This window comes from Struthio camelus, chromosome 5 (genome assembly GCF_040807025.1).
Source record: "Struthio camelus isolate bStrCam1 chromosome 5, bStrCam1.hap1, whole genome shotgun sequence".
In the NCBI taxonomy this organism is placed as follows: Eukaryota; Metazoa; Chordata; class Aves; order Struthioniformes; family Struthionidae; genus Struthio; species Struthio camelus.
In genome coordinates this window covers 29,300,512-29,320,940 of record NC_090946.1, presented here as the reverse complement: position 1 = coordinate 29,320,940, position 20,429 = coordinate 29,300,512, and the positions used below count along the sequence as shown (strand labels likewise).

At 42.5% G+C, this 20,429-nt stretch overlaps 1 protein-coding gene across 1 annotated transcript in view; it reads right to left on the bottom strand.

Moving 5' to 3' along the window:
- LGR4 (leucine rich repeat containing G protein-coupled receptor 4) overlaps nt 1-16,382 on the bottom strand; it is an 80,078-nt gene extending 63,696 nt beyond the window's left edge. The window contains exon 1 of the mRNA XM_068945302.1: nt 16,186-16,382. Within this exon, the coding sequence (XP_068801403.1) occupies nt 16,186-16,370 (185 nt within the window). The 5' untranslated portion in view covers nt 16,371-16,382. The remainder of the gene's footprint in view (nt 1-16,185) is intronic.
- Nucleotides 16,383-20,429: the final 4,047 nt, after the last annotated feature.

The window sequence follows — 20,429 nt, the reverse complement described above, 5'->3', positions numbered from 1 at the left end:
TTAATATGAATAAAAATTAATAATACTTTCCATTGTCGACACAAGTACGCAAAATAAGTAAGACCAGTTAGCATATTTTCTAGTTTTTTAAACAATATTCTCTAAAAACAACTGAAATCTTCAAAGAAACCCTGAGCCAAAAATCAAATTCATAGCCATGGTTTGCCATCATAAATCAATGAGGTCAAAGGAGCACTTTTTACTACTAATTTACTTGAAAAAATTAAGTTTTCTCTTCAGTTTAACATGGTTCTCAAAATTTACATGACTACACCCATTTAAAACTGAGTAGATTTCAATCACTAAACTGTCAAAAGAAAAACAGCATACTTAATGCAAATAGAGCATTACAAGTATTTACATGAAAAACAAAGACCTACCACATTACCTATCCAGCCCACACTCTTAGCAACAAAGATTAAGGCTTGTCAAGTTTAATCACACACATAGGATCAATTTTTTATTTAAGGAAGCTAATACATGTGCAATGGAAAAGAAAAAAAACCCACAAAAGGCCATCAGGTAACATCTGTACTTCTGGCAAGCTTGTAGACGTAAATGGTATGTGCATCTTCCTGGAAACCCAGATTTTACAGATGAATTGCAAGCTGACTGCACTTGTGAACCCTTGCTCCTTTAGCTTTCTCCACACAAAAAACATAGGGTAGCTATTACGAGGCAAAAGTATGCCCATGGGCAAAGAAATACAGAGCAGTTCTTATGCCAAGGCCTCTGGTCAACATAAACCCCAATATGTGGAAGATATAACGACTTGAGTATTTTGAGGTAAAAAAGTTCACCCATGTTGCAGTGAAGACGCAACTTTAATGGCTGCAAAGTGGACAAAGAATACCCCTCCCAGGCTCCATTAATAGGAAGATCATGTTTTTCTTTCCTCACTTATTTCAGAGAGGTCCGGTTTCTTCTGCCTTGAAAGACTTTATGGGTTTTACTACATCAGGAAATTGGGACCAGTAAAACTTGTCCTGCAGCTCGAAGCCTATCTTTAATATGGACGCTTCAGTGCTATCAACACACTGTTTTTCCGCAGTACAGATTTCATCATTTACTACCACCAATATAGTTACATAAATAACACATTGCATTAGATCAGTCTTTCCAATCTATGACCAGCAAAACTGTGAAGTGATGCTATTTTAAAAGTTAACCCCCTGAAAGCTGAGAGTGGAAAAGTTTTTATTGCAACTGGTAAGCCATATCCTCATTTAATTTTTGCGGAGAACAATACACCTATTTAACGTCAATAGTTACATGTTATAAAAATTGGTAACCAGAAATGAAGTAGTGCCCTGCAATTAGGTTGTTAGATCCAACAATAAACACAGGCGCATCTTAGAAATACTACCAAATCTAAAAAATATGAAGTGCAGCAAATCATGTGGCACACTACAGGGTACGGTAGTAATTTATTTTAACCTTTAGAAGTAGAACAACTAAAACTTCCATTGATCAGAGATTAAAACTTTAAGAAATTATTTACAACTAAAAAAATGAGCAAATGTTTAAAACATGAACACTTTGTTCTTCTCTGTTTTTAAACAAACGTCAGGAGATAACAAAGAAAACGTAAAAAAATTAATATCCTTCTCATGTTGAAAAAAGTACTTTTCTAAGTTTAGGAAGACAAGTTTAACAAATATGTTTATTTACTGCAAAATTAATAGCAGAATGACGTAATTATCCCATCTTAAAAAGGGCACTATATTTTCAGGGGTCCAGCACAAACAGAACCTTTTGCTACTTTTCATTATATTTACCACAAAGTACCTACAATAATGTAAGGACTATTTACAGTAAACTTGGTAAAGAAGGAAGCATCCTCTTCCCTTTGACATATCAGACCATATTTTAATAGCATAGAGATTAAAATAAATTGCAGGAGATAAAGCTTTTAGAACTAATTATGTACCACACACTCCAAGAAACGATCAACGGGCCTTACCTCCTGTAATTACCAATGTTTTAAAATAAAAAGATTTTAAGAAATTACCTGCTATTTTGACATTAGTCTCGCCCATTCATATTTTCCATTTGTTCTCCATATTATATACTGGGAAGGACAGTATGAGGAACAACCAGAAAGATATAATCCTGAGAAACATCCCCAAAATTACATACATATTTCTTTGTTATCACAGGAGCAGACAGTCCGGCAGCACTATTCATCTCGGAAAGTTGTTCTTTTTTGACCTAAACAGCATACGACTAAATGATAGTCGTGGTTGCTGCAACACTTGTTAAAAGAAACACGTATTCATTTGACAGTTATTTGCTAATTTAAATTCCCATTTCTTCCTACCTATACCACCCCACTACAGTATGAAAGTGCAGGGTAAGCTGGTGCTTTTATGTTGAATTCTTACGGCCTTTAGTTAGGAGAGAAATGTTTAGGGCTTGCTAATTCAATACATCCAGTAGTTGGGTTTCAGTGAACTGAAGCTTAACGTACTATGTAAAAGGTATAAATAATGTTTCCAAGACAGCTTCAGGCACTGCCTTGTTTGGAATTGCTTACCAAGCAACTCGGTTTCTCCAAACAAACTCATGTGCAGAAGGGTAAAGGGCAGTGAAGGCAATTATTGGAAGGAAATCTCTCGCTACGCCAGAAAAGAATAATTAAGCTTGTGCACGCTAAATCACATAGGGGAAGTTAACAATGAAGTAATCAAGTGTAAGCGATAGCAAGACCTATCTACAATTTTCTTGAAAGGAAATTAAGGCAGTGGGTAATCTAAAGTGTGATTGTTTAGGCAACACAAATGCAGTATCCCCAAACTTCATTCACTGTTCATTGTATAAATGCATATGCTTCTACGTCGCCCCCCACCACGGAGAAAACATTCAGTAACCCAGCAATTAAAATGACTGAGCTGAAACCTAAAGTAGTTAAACTGCATTCTGCAAGCCTGGATCCAACATAGTTTACTTATTGCTCATTAATCTCTTCACAGATAGTATCTTTTAACAGTTAAAAATTCTTAAAATACGACCAAGATTTTCAATGTTAAAAACGCCTGCTACGTTTCAACTGCCGCTGTGTTTTAGAAGCTGTCCTATTTAAATGAACATAACATATGGGAGTAAGCGTGATGCGTTTCCAGTCTAGTCCTTCCTCCAAAGCCTTGGGCTATTGTGTGGAAGCTTAATGAAAGTCATTTGCACAACCCTGAAAAGGTTGCGAAGAAAAACGGTAACAGAATCTCCTCATTCTGCTGTGCCTATTTGGGGCAAAGAGGCTTTTTAAGACCTTAGCAATGCACTATTACTAACAAAACGGTAACAGAATGGGATTTGCTTGGCTTAAAAAGAAAAGAAGAAAAATATATCACACAAACACTTGGTTGTTATTTGCTGAAGCTTCTTGGATGACCCGCATATTTTCTCTGAAAATAAACTGTAGGCTAACTGCTTTTAAAGTATAAAGGTAGAAGAAACAATACTCTTATTCCTAACATCCTATACACTTCAGAGGTCTAAAATAAAAGAGAGGCTATTTAGTAATGAGAAGGTACGAAGCAAATCCCATCAGAGCCCATGGTTGCGTGCTCAAGCTCCAAAAGGAGAAGCAATAAGTTTACTGTGCGGACCCTAAGGCTTTGCCAGTATTTTTGCAGACACGCACGGCTGAAGAGCTCTGTGACCGATCTCACGAGCACTGCCCAGCAGCACTGCTCCGCTTCCTTTACCAACTTCACAAGCTTTTGAATCATTTGTCTCTCAGCCCTTTAGCAAAACCCTCACATTAATTTTCCAAGCTGTATCTCTACGTACCAACACATTTCCGAGGATGTACAACAGAGCGGTGCCTGGGCCGGGACTTTCATGGCTACCACACACGTGGCCGCGCCGCAACCCAAACACACTCCAAGGGCCTGAATCCTGGAATCCTATTACATTACTCAATGGTTTTTCGTTTTTTTAAATCTAAGCTACAAAGGACTTATTACAATATTGAAAATATCGTAAAACATCTCTGTTTCTTCACTGGTGAGTCACACTGTGCTGCACCTGTTATCTTCAAACCAGAAATCACTTTTCAACTTGACAGAGTAGTTTAAAGAGGGTACCAACAAGTAAAACAATTTCTAAAACAGGAGACAAGAGGGATTGTAGGCCCTACATACTTTCTGTGCTTTTCCTCCATACCAGCACAATCATTTCTACTTTATGCTCCTCTGAAAGGTGGTTTTTTTCTTAATGTACATACAACAAGTATTATGTAGACTCCTCAGTTTCCCCAGCACCTCAGAAGCATGAAAAACAGCAGGGGCCTGCACGCGCAGGGGCTCTCCTGGGAACTCACATGTCCAATTAGTGCCTATAGAAACATTTTAGGGATAACGCAGTGATGCTGTCACTCCTGAATGCTGCAATACAGAAACAGGGCAGGAAAAAGACAAAACAAAAACAAACGACTGAACTCTTACTAAAAAAAGCCAGTTAAAGCTTAGAATATTACTCATTACATGTTTAGACATTCAACTGGTCCAGCTCCGTGTAGTTGACTGCATACCAATTCTGTCACGACCAATATTTACCACTTCAAGACTGTACAAAAAAGGTCGAAGTCCAGCTGTTTTCTCAACAAATGGGGGAACAACAGTGAGAGAAACGAGGTTTTAATAGACAAAGTGAAAGAGAGACATCCACAAACGTTTACCAATTTGCACAGTATCCTATAAAAGAGGAAGCACGAGGACAGCAGGGCAACAGGAACCTACAGCAGTAGGTGTGCCCTAGGCAAGCGGCTGTCAGGCAGTACAAATACGGTATCACAGAATGGTTGGGGTTGGAAGGCACCTCTGGAGATCATCTAGCCCAACCCCCCTGCTCAAGCAGGGTCACCTACAGCACATTGCCCAGGACCACATCCAGATGGCTTTTGAGTATCTCCAAGGACGGAGACTCCACAACCTCTCTGGGCAACCTGTTACAGGCTGTATCTAAGCCTGAAGCGTTCAAGTATATATCTCAGTCATCAGGGGGCAAAGCAAGCGAACTAACCATTATCCTTTCCATACTGCGAGCTATTTATAGCCACGTATTCTCCACTGGCACAAGAGAAATTCATGGAGAAAGATTTCTTGTTGCAGGGGTAAGGCAGAATTTCTTAATTTTGTGATTACAAAGCGCTCTCACATTACATTCTTCATTGTTTGAAGCATCTGGTTCTATTACATGACATCTCAATTACGGTAATAAAGTTTACACAGGCAAAAATTGGTCTGGTGTTGACATTAAGACAAATACACACGCTCAAGAATCCAACTATACAAAGCTTCCCCGCCCCCAAAATATCTTATATCGAAGAGCCTGAGCAGCCTTAGTGACACTGTACCAGCTCCAACCAAGAAGCAAGACACCAAAGATGTTTCTTGCAAGACACTCGCATGACAAAAAGCTAAAATGGAAACTCTGTCCAATCCCATCGCAGATGTCAAAGGACAACTGGTGAGCAGTGCTATTTGCACAGGAAAGCGGCCTACAAAAACAACCTGACCCTTTTATAGTATACACCAGAGACACCACCAAATTCTCAGGGCTCAATTCACTGCAAAATGGCGTTAGAAAGGATATTTATACTGTTTATTTCATTATTCCACTATTCCCTATTCCCAACAGCACTGAATCAACCAAGAGCAGACGATGCACTTGCCTGGAGCAGATGTGGAATATATTTGCTGAGGCAAATATCCAGGAAATTTGGAAACATGTGTTAATCCTGTGTGTGTTACAGAATTTCTCCAGTCAACATGGCTAGTTATTAGGGCATAATAATTTCTCTTATATGACTGAAGAGACAATGACAGCACAAGCAATCCTACTCTTGAGCAAGATTGATGCCAGCTTACTGTGTAAACAACAGTCTTCCCTTTTGAACATACTTTAGATGTATTACTTAGCAGAATTGAAAGAAAAATTGGGGGAGGGGGGAAGGAGAGAGAGAGAGAGACAGAGAAATTGGCCTAATTGCCCAATTGCGGAAGCTTCTGCTGGAATGATGAAGACTGTTGCTTTTTCTCACAACAAATCTAAACCCCGCTTAAGGTTCCTAGACATCAGGATACTGCACATTTTTGGCCTGGAAACAAGACCTGTTCTGGGGGGAATCAGGGTAAAAAAAGCACATAAACTAGTTTAAGTTTTTGAAAATGAGATTTCAAGCAAGAGCAAGTCAATTCAAAATAAATGATTAATTGACCTGGATATTCAAGAGATTTAGCATGTCCACTAAACACTCAGCCCAGCACCAGTAGATTTGCCCTTGGAAAAGACATGGATTTCTACACCTAGCAAGACTCACACTAGTTTTGTAAAATATTAACAGTTTGGTCAATATTAGCACATAGATTTTATTTCTCTCTCTTCTTCTTTTTTTTTTTTTTAAACAAAGTGTTAAGACCAACAGCAATAAAAAATATCAAAAGAAAGGAGCTTGTCCAGGTCTAAACCACCAACAGCTACGTTTTCAGAGCAAGGCCCCATAGCCCATGAACTTATGACAGAATCAGGATCACATCCTTTTCTCTCCTCAGCTTTTTTTTCCCCCCACCAGCTCCATAAAGATCACTAGGACTCCAAGGAGATATACAGAGGAAACCTAGTAGGGGGAGATTTAGCGTCTCAAAAGGACAGACAATTAAGTAAAATTGGAACTAAAAGAGATGAACAAGGAGTCTGCTGCTGCCTCTGGCTTTGCAAACCTCTCCTAAAGAGCATGCAAACTTGGACCTAACTACACGAATCTTGCAATCAGTGCAAGGTTCCCTTCAGTAGGTGCAAGGGTTCATCATTCAGACAGCTAAGAGAGCTACAGGCATAATTCCTGCTGTGAGCAAGGTTCTCCTCTAGTTAAAAACTGACACATTTTCAGAGCTTTCAGCCATGCCACCTGAAAAAGAAAACGGCCTTCACAGCTTTTACGTTTCAGAACTAGGTAAAGGCTGGATCCACGAGCCCTGCCAAATCAGCAAGAACAGACAGATCTTCGCCCAGAAACACCAGCTGCCTCCAATGACACCGAACCCGCAGGCTTCGGGGGCCCTTCACTTTTGCAGAGGGGCTGCAAAATAGCTACACACCACTGTACTGGATCAATATTTAGAAAACCAGCTGGAGAACTTCTGAAGCAAGAATTACTTTTAAAATACTATGAAACAGAATTTTAAACAGCAGCTAAATACCAACCACCACAGCGCCCAGACAGTTCAGAAAAAACATCACTTCATGCCACCAGGAACCCGCAGGGAACCCAACTGCACAGTCGCATTTTTCGTACTGGCTTCCCGAAACGGATTTGTTGGACATCTGGGATTCAGCTCCCGCAACCATGCACAGTGCCACGTGAAGCGCAACTGCTTGGCAAGAGCATTTCGGACACTTGTGGCAAACCTAGAGGCCAGGGCACCAATGCACCATGAAGACTGAAGCCTCCAGCCCCTGCCCTTACAGCCCCACGTGTGGCTTGCAAAGGCAAGAATGAAATATTCCATATGTTTTCTTTGTCAGTAACATGCCTATTGAAAGCACAGCCACACTGGTCTCCCTGCTGCGGCGCGGGGTGAAGCTATTCATGTGCAGCTAGGCAGATGTCAAGAAGGTAATGGGAAAACTCCCAAACAAAAAACATTTCCACAGAACAAGGTTATAAAATACACAACCACATCTGCAGCACTGTTAAGCTAAATTAGACAGGTTTAGGCCTCCCCTGCATACCTTTGAAATTGCACACCTACTTATGATTCATTGCTAATTGTGTTCCATTTAAAAGTCCAAATATACTTTCTCAGAAATTTTAGGGGGAAAAAAATCCTTGCAAGACTCAGCATTCCTCCAGGATTGGCTGAAGGAAAGAAAAGGAGGAGGTATAGCCCAAAAAAGAAAAGTTTTGACATTTTTAAGAAGCAAATGCTCTACTGAGAGCTGTTAAAACAGCTGTTGACTCTTGGAGGGCCCAATCCCTCAGGGCAGCCTTCACAGCACTCTTTGGCCACTTCGCCACACTTTGGATTTTTCTTTGCCATCTTCTTCAAGATAAAGAGCCTTGCTACCATAGAGGGGGAAAAAAAAAATCTTTCCCAAAGACAGTATCGTCTATATAACTTCTATTCTCTCCTTCTTCCAGACCATAACATAGATGGTTTGAGGCTCCCCCAGCATTTTTAATGCAATACTTTCAGGAGTCAGTTAGTATACTTAAAAAAGCAATACAGCTTGTAAGTCCCATAATAGTTTTCTTAGCCCTGGAGAAAGAATTAGCTTTAACATTTTTTGAACTTCAGGTAAAAAAAAAAAATACACACACAAAAAAGATAAAATTCAAAAATTACTTCAATTATCTTTGCTGCGTCAAAATCTTGAGGTTCAGTTGTCAAAAAAAAAAATCACCATCCACTGTCTGACTTACTTACAAGTAACAAACTTACAAAACAACATTAAACAAACATGTAATTATCAATATTAGATTTAGAGAAAAAAAATATATTAGCATATTAAGCTTCATATTTCAGCCACAGACCTTACATATTTTAAGCTACCTTGCATTACACTAACAAACATCTACTATATTTACAATTGCTATAACTTCAGAAATATGAGACTTTTTTTCAATAGTGAAAAATGTATTGTGTTGCTTTTATCTTCCACATGCTTCTTACTTTTCAGATAGCATTACTGAACTGGATTCATCAAGAAGAAATGCAAAAAAACAAATATAGGAAACCCATAAGGAATCTATTTTATTGGTACCATCCCATGAAGACCATTCTTCATTTAAGAAAACATCACATTAAATGATCAAGACATACTGAACAACCTGCTCTTTTAATAGATTTAAAAAAAAATAAATTTAAATAACTTAAAAGTTTTACTTACTCCCAAATATACTGTACGATTGAATAGCCCACGTAAGAAAAACATGACTTCCCTAAAATTCAGTAAGTAAATATATTTTAAAAAAAGAGAAGAAAAAAAGAGGCATCAAGTGAGGTTTTACCTTCCAAAAACAAATCTTTCACAGATGTCAGACCCCAGTCCACCACAAAATATACATTGAAATCACCTGTTCAGTGACAGCTATCTGCATTTTTTTTAAAACAGACATCATACTGATTGGCGTTTATATATAACACCATCAGTTATCTGCTATATACTCAAATTTAACAAAAGTAAAGACACCTGAACTGAAGCATTATTTTTGAGATCACTAGTCTTCTCTGTTGTTTTGTAAAAGACTCATATCAATAATACAATTAATTGACTGACTACATGCAGAAAGTGCTGTCAAATTCAGAATAAAACTGAAACCCAGACTTCTTTTTCCCTAACCTTTTGTTCATAGCAATTGGTTTTGGGTTTTTTTTTTCCCAAATCATTTTCAGTAGGAAGCTCTGACCCAATTACAATCCTATAACACTTCAATCATTCAACTGTAAAATAAAAGCCATTCCGTTATATCAATTATGTATTTTCAGAAGCATGACAACATCCAAAAATACTGGAGACTGACTTCCATGAAACTCACCGACAGCTGCAATAACTCAGCACTTTTTAAAAATAAGGTCATTGTTTTCCAGGTAGACCACATGCCATTTCTCACAACTTAGTTACATTTTCCACGCTTTGCAGTATGTAACGCTACATGATCTTGATTTGGAGATAACAGTTTTACTTAGATCCCCAAACCCAATGGATGTGGATCTGATTCTAACAAAGGCTTTCAAACATTTTTATAGTGAAGATGGTATTAATATAGTGACATCAAGATCTTTGTCTGCTCTCTTCGAGCCACTTTAAGAGCCACTGCTGCATACAGTTCTACATCAGCTGAACTGGTAGCCTCCATACCCACAGAAGAAACATTGAAAACTATGTGCACATTTCCAAGAGGGTTTTACAGGTCAATTCAGTGGTGAGAAATTATTAAGAATCAATACCACATGGCTAGAAATCTCTCTTCAGACCACAGTTTGAGAATATCTTATGAAAAATTGGAACAGCATCGGAAAGGTAGGTATGAAAAGTTACGGAAGAGCATTTCACTAGCAAAACTCTAGGACAGCACCACAGCAGCTCCTGCACCTACCAGCTAGGGAAGACAGCCAGGCCTCTAACATGGGAAAAGCTTTCAACACCTCTGTTAACAAAGGTCCCATAACATTGAAATCTTGGTCATCTCAACTTACAGGTTTTTCTTCATCCTCCAGAACACATTAGAGATAGCTGCTTCACCTATTTTGCCTCTCCTTAGGTACCCTCTTCCACCTCTGTCTCCAGCTTCTAGGATCATCTAGATTTCTCCAATTCTTCCCCAAATTATTTTTGAGTTTTTGCTTCTTCCATAAAGAACCCCCAAACCACAGCTTCGCAGGACAGAGCTGCAGCCTGAAGCACAGGCAACTCTTGCTAGAATAACTGCAGGCCACAGAGTCCCACGTGGCAATGTTGAAGCCAACCGGTTTCACTCATTTCACTCCCATGCTTATTTGCAAAACAAGGAGTAGGCCAACCTGAGCTGCTTGCAAATCCTCCAGAGCACAAACACAACACCAGCTCACGCGATTCCCACCACGAGGATGATCAAGAGGAAAGAGGCAAGGTGAGAAGTGCGCAACCTGCCGCTCGGAGACCCTCTCGCAGCCCAGTGGCTCCCCTTTTCTCCAAAACGAGATATGGGTGCTCAACCGTTGTGAAATGTAGGCCAGTAATTTTCTCTGGGTAAATAAGAGCCTGCGTTCTACAAAAATTGCTGGCTTAGATGTAGAATACAAAACAAAAAGTTCCTTGCGGAGGTGGTTTCTTTGGGTTTTGTTTTGTTTTTGAGTTCTTTTATTACAGCTTCCATATTTTCCATCCCAAGCAAATAGTTACTAGCAAATTCCTCTCAAGAACTGAAAAGGTAATTATTTACTACCGTACACTTGCTTACACTAAAGTCTGATTTTCTTCTCACTGCAGACTTATCTTAGTATTTCCCAAAGTCACATTATGAGCCTCTGCCAGTAAGCATTAAACAAGAAGTGACATACTGCTGATAATAATGAGCTTAAGGCCCAAAAATAAATGCCAAATACCAGACAAATTAGGTGTTATGGTAGGGCACTGGTCACTGTCGGGGATAGGGGAGGGGGAAGGGAGGAGGAAAAGAAAAGAGTGGTAGCAACCAAACATCAAATTTGCTGCAAATCAATAACAGAAAAGTAAAAATATTTAAAAATTGAAAAACAATTTCACTTTTCTGTGCACCGCTTAATAGTGTGCATTTCTTATGTGACCAACAAATCAGCTAGTGTAAGATGAATCATAAAAGCTCCAGTCCTGCAGTGAACTCTGTTGGAGAAACTGCCACTGAGGTCAAAGAACACACCTCTGGTGGACCCTGCCCACCATTAATTGCTAGACATCTCACATGCAAATGAAGTCCCCCTTATGCCGGGGGATTTCAGAGACAGGTAAACAGTCCACAGCAGTAGGGCAAAACAAAGCACAGAGGTCCATAACGCCTGGACCAAAAAGATATTAAAATGCAAAGACGCGAAGGACCATCTTTCATCTTCCTTAATATTTTCTAAATGGATAATGAAGAACAGGTATGTCTTATGTCAGCTTTGTTTCCTTCTTCTGGTTATTAATACAATCTCAGGAAGGCAGGGCTGCATACATTGGGACAAGGAAGGTATTACAGCGAAATAATAATGTTTCTGCTGATTAACAGAAATATTTGTATTAAAGTGACATAAATGTGTCTTTCCAAAACAATTACGGAAAGCACATTTTTAAAAAGACAGAATGAGCTTTTTATTACTTGCCATCATATCCAGGGGAATATGGCATAGGCAAGTGAAAAACTAAACAGTTTAACTGTAAAACCTTCAAACCTCTAATTAGATAAGGCTTTTCTATCTCAGGAGGACTGCAATTATGTTACATTTTCCAGACCCAAGGTCATGTCTGGACATCTTTACTTTTCACCATAATAACTTTGCTAGAGGACATTCACAAAACCTCAGCCAGGTCCTTATTGTACTTATCTGACAACAGATGTCTTAAATATCTGTGTGTTAGTACCTGACATATGAAAAGACGACATATCTACCTACTACCTCCTGCATTTCATCACCATTCAACAAAAAATAAAAATGCCGATGAAAAAACAAAAAAAAAGTTGCAAGCCTTGCTGGATCCAAACAGACCCATATAAATTCACTGTTTATACAGAAACATAGCAGGAAATCTAACTCAAATGTGTACAACTGCATAGGTACTTCTAGATAGACAGTATACAGCAAAGGAGTTAATCAGCTCTTCGGAGCTGCTGGAGAAACCTACATACCTTCTCAACTGCAACATCTTCACCTCATAAAGGTGGTGCACAATGCAGCAGAAACAAGGACTGTCAGTATTAGGTTAAATGGGTTATAAAAAACAAAAGACTACTTCTTCATGAAGGTCTATCTTTTAGAGGAAAAAAATGGATAAAGGAGATTCATTATTCTGAGAGGCAATGGATTTGGAAGTAGGGAAGACTAAGTGAACAGGCACAGTAAAATTAGAGTGCATTTAAAACAAAAGCAAGCAGCAATTGTGGGTTTACTTCATGCAGGGAGGATAGCGGAAAGTATAAACAAATGTGCAATTTCTAGCATCTGTGTATCAGCACTGCAAAGAAGCGTTAAGATTTTAGAGTAACAGAGGCCTGAAAGCACTCCCTTCGCTACTTGAGGAAAGCAAAATGAAAGCAATGGACCCTGCCATCCCCATGAACATATAAGCAGGCAGCACTTAGGAAATAATTCTGGAAGAAGTTTATCAGAAGCACTAGCAAGAAAATTATCTGCAATGTTTTCATATTTAAAGAGCCCAAAATATAACCACAGGCACTGAGAAGAACATACATTACAAATGGTTGTGGGGCAACCCCCTAAGACAGCCAGGCCCCATGTAAGATAGCTCCAAAGTTGTTTTCTAAAATTATCTGCTTTTTTTTCTCCTGCACAAGACTCATACCAATATAAAGCCCCCACAAGTGGAATTCCTATTCTCAAACCAATACCTATGAGAAAAATAAGCATAAAAGTGCCCTAGCATAACTTTATTCTATTATCATGAATGTTTTCTAGTCCATAATAGGTGAAAAATCATAGCGAAGATCAGGAATGTACTGCACTGATTTAAAAAAAATTAACATTACTGCATAGGTACGTTAACTTGCAAGACAACAGTTATTTTGCAACAAAGCAAAATCACAGCCTTCATAAACAGAAAAACAGACTGCTGGTAATTAAAAGTTACATAAACACCTACCTTATACAAATCATACAAAACAAAAGGCCGCCTGCTCTAAGAGTATCAAGTAGTGACCCCAGCCATGCCCTCCCCTTGCATCCCCCCTTACCCATCCCATCACCTCTGGCTGGTCTCGGCGTTCACATCCAGCGTGGCCACCTCTGCCCTTTCAGAGGAGTCAAAAGCTGTTCACTTGTATGCCTGTGGTTGGGACTACCTATCACCTTTATTCAAATCCTATCTCTAAAAGTGCACTTCATGACTCAAAAGTAACAAGCAGCTACTCTGTCTTTCAAAGCTGCTAGGTCTGATGCAACCGTCCTCACGTGACTACACAGTCCTGCAGTAACCACATGATCTTCCTTCTCACCCCACTCCCAATACTAGGGTTCCTATATAGCGGGTGCCAGGTGCCTATATAGCGGGCTGTCCATACAACGCACGTTCTGCAAAACGTCGGCTGTGTTTGGAGGAGCTGTCTACCAACCCCAACCGAGCAAAGAACAAGCAACAGATCAGTCAAGAGTTCAGGTGCTTGTATCAAGGAAATAAGGAGAGAGAAAGGGACTCCAGAAGGACACTCATTTGAGGCTCTGCTGAAATCTCTGCCTAACCATTCAGAATAGACCAAAAAATATGACTGTATTTAAAAGATACATATTGAAAGTTATGTTAAAAGTCATGCAAAGAAATTAAGACTTCAGAAAAACAGATGCAGTGAAAGTTTAAACGCCAAGCCCCTTCTATGGTTCTCAACCGCCTTGAAGCTCATTCATGGCTAACTTGGGAAATACTGCTTGCGATTAACCTAACCGCTCTCTCTTGGTGAGGAAAAAATATAGGCATAACTTTGTTTTAGTATCACAGAACGTTGCCTGAAACCCTCTTTCAGCCTCATCTATACTAAGGTCTCCCTTCTGCTACGGCTATAACCAAAAAAGTTGCCCCACAGCAACACTAACGGGATTTCCCAGCATAGTTATGCTACCTGACTTGGAGCATACAAAAGCTTTCTTCTCCTCGCATTGGTAAGACATCTTGCCATGACACAAACACATCAGGGGGTGTGCGCGTGTGAATTTTTTGTTTGTTTTTTCCACACAACAGGCTAACTCAGCTACTCTGGCAAAACTGTACGTTGCCCAGCCTGAGCAGGTTCATAACTATGTTTTCTGCCACCTACAAAGCTGTCTTCCACATATCCAAAACTTTCAGTGGCCTTGCTACAACACAGAGACTACTCAGAAACAGAAGCATCAAAAAGGTGCCCATTTTTTCATCGTGGCAATGAGGAAGCAAGAACTAAACCATGAGCGGGGAGCAGCAATATTCTTCACTGTGACAGAATGAGATAGCTAAAAAGTTTCTACTGAAATTTAAATAAAGCAAAGCAAACACCCTGCACAAACACATCTCAGTACACACTCAGATATGTGCACGTCTCCTCTCACTTCCAGCATAAATGAGTTCGTAAGTCAACTTCTGGAAATTTACCTGCAGAGTAAGTAGGAAGTTACACCTGAAACTGTTTGGCAACCTTATCTATAATGGGTGTTGGCTATGACGGCTTAAAACCATTAGACAATGAAAATCATGTTGCAGACACACAGGGATGTACTAACTCCATTTTACAAGACAGACAAACAACTCAGTAGTCATAAAACTTTGCACTTTACAGCGGCTTTTACCGGATAAGACTTAAAGTACTTTACGAAATTTGGTAACATCCCTGTTTCACCTGCGCAGGAAAGAGAACAGTTTACTAGCTAGTCTAAGGCTTCAGGATGGCAGTTCCTGACCCTGCCCCAAATACTAGCAAATCGCTGCTCCTGCCAAAGGGAAAACACTATTAAGTCCGCTCACAGCAACACCATATGATCACAAAAAAGTATCTAAATCCAAGTCGTCTTTCGTAACTGAGACCTGTAACTCTTCCTTTACCCAAGTGAAAGACTTGGAGCATTTAGCCTCAGTAATCGTTCTGCACCCAGGTGGAACAACTTCTTTTAAGAGAAAAAAGAAAAAAAATCCAAGCAGGTAGGTGAAATTGGAAACCTTCTGCTCAGTAAACAAGGACGCCAGTAACTCAAAACTAGGAATCTGCCTCCCTTTGCATGTTTGTAACTAAACGCATTAAAACAAAGAAAAAAGTGACGATTCACAAACAGTGCTTCTTCATTTTGACAATTCACGAGTTCAGGACTGATTTAAAGCCAGGCACCACAACCGGCTGTACTGCGCTCTGTATCACGTTTTATGAAAGCAGCGCAGCTTTAGTAATAGCAGACCTGACCATTGGCCCATACAAGACCTCACTACGGCCTGTTAAACCTTCGCAGAGAAGTGGGGCCAGACTGACAGGTTTTATTGTGAAACTTCACAGGTTGGTGGATTAGCAGAACCACCATACTGAAAGCTGCAAATCCCTCTCCAGCCGTCCGACTACAGAAGAGAGCCTTCGCTCCCCGAATAAAGTTTTATTACCAAAAAAAAAAAAAAAAAAGAGAGAGAGAGAGAGAGAATTACTAAAACTTTGCGCGAGACCGAGCAGGCGGCCTCTGCTTGAGGATGTGGCGCCTGCCGAGGAGCAGCCGAGAAGCCAGCCCCGAGAGTTGCGATTTCCCTGCGATGCGCGCAGGGCAACGCGGCAAGCCAACCTCAACGGCCCCCTTTACCCGCCCCCCGCCCCCCAAAAAAAAAGCTGCTGCAAACCCGAGGGCGCCCTTGACTACCTGCACCTACGCGCGCCGCGCACCGAAGGTGACCGCCCGCTCTCGCGGGACGGGGCGAGCGGCGGCCGGGCCCTCCGGACGCACAACCGCCGCCCCCCGCCCAGGCCCGGCCCCGGCCCAGCCGCCCCCCCCCGGACCCCCGACTCACAGGGCGTGCGTGAAGGCGCTGAGTCCCGGCGGCACGGCGGCCAGCCCCCGGCCGGAGCAGTCGACGCCGCGGTCGCCGTCGCAGCTGCAGGAGGCCGGGCAGGGCGGCGGGGACGCGCCGCCGCTGGGCCCGGCCGAGCCGCCCAGGCCCCAGGCGACGAGGCCCAGCAGCGCCAGGCACCGCATCGCCGGCCCCGCCGCGACCGCCAGCCTCCCCCCCCCCCGGCCCCCGCGCCGCGGCTCCCCCCCGCCCCCGGCCCCCCCGAAAATTAAATAGCTTAAAGAAAAATGAAAAAAAGCAGCAGCCCCGCGGCGGCGGCGGCGGCGCGGCCCGCCGGGCCCCTCAGCACCGTGCCCGGGCAGTCAGCCCCGCTCGCCGCGGCCCGGCCCGGCCCGGCCCGGCGCTCATCGCAGGTACCGCGCGGCGCCGGCCGCCGCGGCCATGCTCGCGTCGCGCCCCGCCCCGCCCCGGCTCCCGCACCCCGGCCCCGGCCCCGCCCGGTCCGGCGGCGGCGGCAGCGGACCCGGCCCCGGCTGCCGGCTCCGTCCCGGCCCGCGCCGCGCTCTGTCGCTACGAGCGGCGGCGGCTGTATGCAGATCGACGAGGTGCATATGCTAATAGCGCAGCCGCCCCGGCCCCCCCATTGGCGCAGAGCGAACGCGGCGCTCATGAATATGCAAAGCGAAGCGCGGCGGCGGCCAACGCGGGCGGGGCGCGCTGAGCGGCGGGGGCGGGGCCACACCGCCCCCTCCCCCTCCCCCCACCGCTTCTCACCCCCGCAGCGCGGGCCGCCTGCCTGCGTTTCCAAAATTGACGTTGTAAGATGCGGCCAAGCACGCCAAAATAGGCGCACGCAGAAGCAGGCACCTCTGAGAGCCACCCTGCGTGTTCCCGTGCAGGCGCGGCGAGGCCGCGCTTTCCTGACGTGAGTAATGCCCTTGACATGCTCCTGGATAAACAGTTATTTTAATATTTGTGTGGCTCCTTTGCCAGGCAACAGGGTATGCTTTTTATTATTAAAATGCAATTGAAAAACCACAAAAAATGTGCAGGGTAACTAGGGGGCAAGGCTAGCCATACAGATGAACGCATGCAGGTTTATGCAATTATTGGAATACCATTTCCCCCTTCTCCAGCCCTCTCCTCCTCCGCCTCTTATCCCACACCACAAGCACCACCCAGCCAATGTAAAATCATTTTCGGATTTGCAGCAAGACATCATAAATGCTTTGACTCAGATACTACCTCCCATTGGTTTATACAAGATGCAGTGCACCAGGACCCGCACCTCAACTGCTTGTCCCTCTCCTGCGTTCTGGCTACTGCTCTTCTCCTTTCCTTACACACTGTTAAGCATTTCACTTCCCTGTGACCCGAACAGATGTGGCTACTTTACAAACTCTACTGCAAACTCTTGTGCTTTTAAGGAACTGTTTCCTTGGCATATAGAAAAGCACCTATGGTGTCTTGATTTTATAAACCCTATACATTGCAATCAAACTTGCGCTGGCAGCCAGCCTGTGGTCTTCTTTCCTTGCTTGCCTAAAAAAAAAAAAAAAAGAAAACCCATTTATTCTTGCTGTTATGAGCATATGTCCCTGTACGCGTTCTGCTTTTCTTTTTTTTAACCAGCTTTTTACATGCCCTCTTTTGGATGCTTCTAACCCACAGACACTGCTAGGCAAGGGTCCGTTACGCATTTAGCTCAGGTCACCTACACCCAGCGCTCTCTATAATCACTGTATTCCTAGAAACGGTAGACGTTATGGCAGCACTCAGGTAATACCACTTGGTACTTCTCACTCGTCGCTCGCTCTAGCCCCGACCCCGTGCAGGGCACTGCACAGACAGACCTAACCGAAACGAGCCTGCAAAGGCACCGGGGCCTGGCCTGATGGCCCCAGGCGGCCTGCTGCCAGGGAGGCACGCAGGTATAATTTTGTCCACTGCATGGATGGATATGGAGGCACGGAGAAGTTAAGTGACTTGAGGACCTGCCTGCATTGCAATCGGGAAACGAGAGGAATCACCACGCGTATGCGGAGCTCCCCTGATTTCCCTGAAGCCAGGTCCAGGTTTGCAGTCGTGATTGAACCCTCAGTCCAAAATAACAGCAACTGCACAAAGTTGCTGTAACCACACCTGAACCTTGGTCAATCCACATCCGTGCAACTTCTCGCTTCGTGTAAGCCTCGGGGCCAGATCCAAAATCCATCCAAGGTTTCCACAGGGTTCAGCAGACTCCCACCCGATACCTCTGCAGTGGAATCAGAAGTTTAGAAATCCTTTCAGCACTTAATTAGAACAGCTTCTCGTTAGCTCTCATTAACACGTACACCACAGAAGATACCATTCACTCTGGGTTAAGATTTAGTCTAATCACTCCTTCCTTGTAGTGACATAGGCAGGGGAAAAGAAGATAAACTGTGGGCCTAAAAATGGTCGTTTCGTGAAATTTAAAAACCAGGCACCCATGTAGTGGAGACCTGAAACTTTAAGATCAGGTGTGTTTAAGAAGCTAGTGTATACAGTAAAGTGCCTAGAGACATCACTTCTTCCAGCCACAGTCTGTGTCTCGTATGCTCCTTCCCATTGTTTTTCCAATTGTTATAATTCCCTTCTAAAAATGCTAATGCTATTTTGCCATTCTAGACAGCCTAGCTGCTAAAGAAATTCTGTTCTATAGCAGGTATTCGGCTCCTGGCACGTGGATTTTATATGCACAGTGTTACTCACCACTGCCAAAATCAGGTCCCTTGGATACATGTTGAACTTCCTGCGTGGCCGCTCTACACAAAGGTCTCATGAAGCAGCTGAATTCAGGGACGTATGACAAAGCTTGGCCATATATACACACACAGTTATCTCTTGTCCTTCTCCCGGGTTGATTTCGGCACAGGAAACGCATCAAGGCAAAAGCGTGTTGTTGTAACAACTGCCAGGGCCAGAGGCACCGCGGATTAACGCCCGCACGGTCTCAGCCCAGGGGCTGCCCTGAAGCAAGAGCAGTCGGCAAGAGCCTGATCGCCAGGTGGTCCAGCCCCTTCCGCACTGGGCGAAGATGAGCTTACTTCCATGTCTCTCCGCAAGTATCATGCAAGACTTGCTCACTGGTCAGTTTTGCCATTGTTAACTACCTTCACAGAGTCAAAACACTCCGAGTCCAAAATTTATCCCTCAATTTTCCAGTTTTGGAGAAAAGAAGAAAAAATACCCTGGTCTGTTCTGTCTTAGAGCTCTGGTTTCTGGTTATCTTGGCCAAAAAAGGTAACAATGAAATCAGAAAAAAAATTTAAAAGGAATGCTTTTCCATACATATTTCTACACAAGGAAAAATTCATTGTTACATGCTTACACTCACTTCGCAGAGTGTCTCACTTCACTAACCACAAATAATGGTAACTGAAGTGGCCTTCAATGGCTGCACAGAGTTCAGAAGATGAATAGTAACATAGACCATACTTTGTTTTGTAGTAATAGTGACTTGCAATGCCTGCAGAACTTTTTTCTGGAAAAAAAAAAAGATCTAGATAAAAACAGAATAACAACGCAAACTATTTTTCCATCCTTTAAAGCTCTGCTATAGTTGCATTTTTCTTCTTAATTTTTCCCTGGTCATTCAGGCTACCAGTTTCCCTTTCTCCATTTTAAGAGGCCTTCTGATTTCTTCTTCCACCATTATTTCAGGTGCCTTTTCTTTAGCTGAGCTGTCTTAAATCTGTCTTCTAAACTCTTGCCCTAGAAATAATACGCTCCCTCCATCATCAGCCCACTTTTCTCTCTTGTTCTTCTGCAGCCCTCTGTTTCTATGCACCTATTGGTTTTGTTCATCTACAAAGAGAAGACATCCACAGAAAAGTTACATTTTTTTCCACCCTAGAAATACCAGACCCTCTGCTGTCTAGAGTTAGCACTGAAGATTCCCCAGTGCTAAGTATTCCCCTTCAAAGAAAAGAAAGGGCAATCCCCACTATAAGGTAATAGCATCATAACATAACAAATTAATTTTTTGTACCACTCAGTAACTCTATGTCAGGTAGGAAATAAAAATAGGAATAAAAATAGGAAATAAAAAGTGATTTAGGGCAAAACAAGGTTAGATTTTAGTCCCATATTCATGACAGTCTGTATTCCATAAAGTTGTAAGGAAAGGTGCTAAAACAAGCTTTAACTTCTGTTATGCATCGTACTTTAAAAGATGGTACAATATTCCACTATAAGTAGAGAGCACAAAACATCTTTGT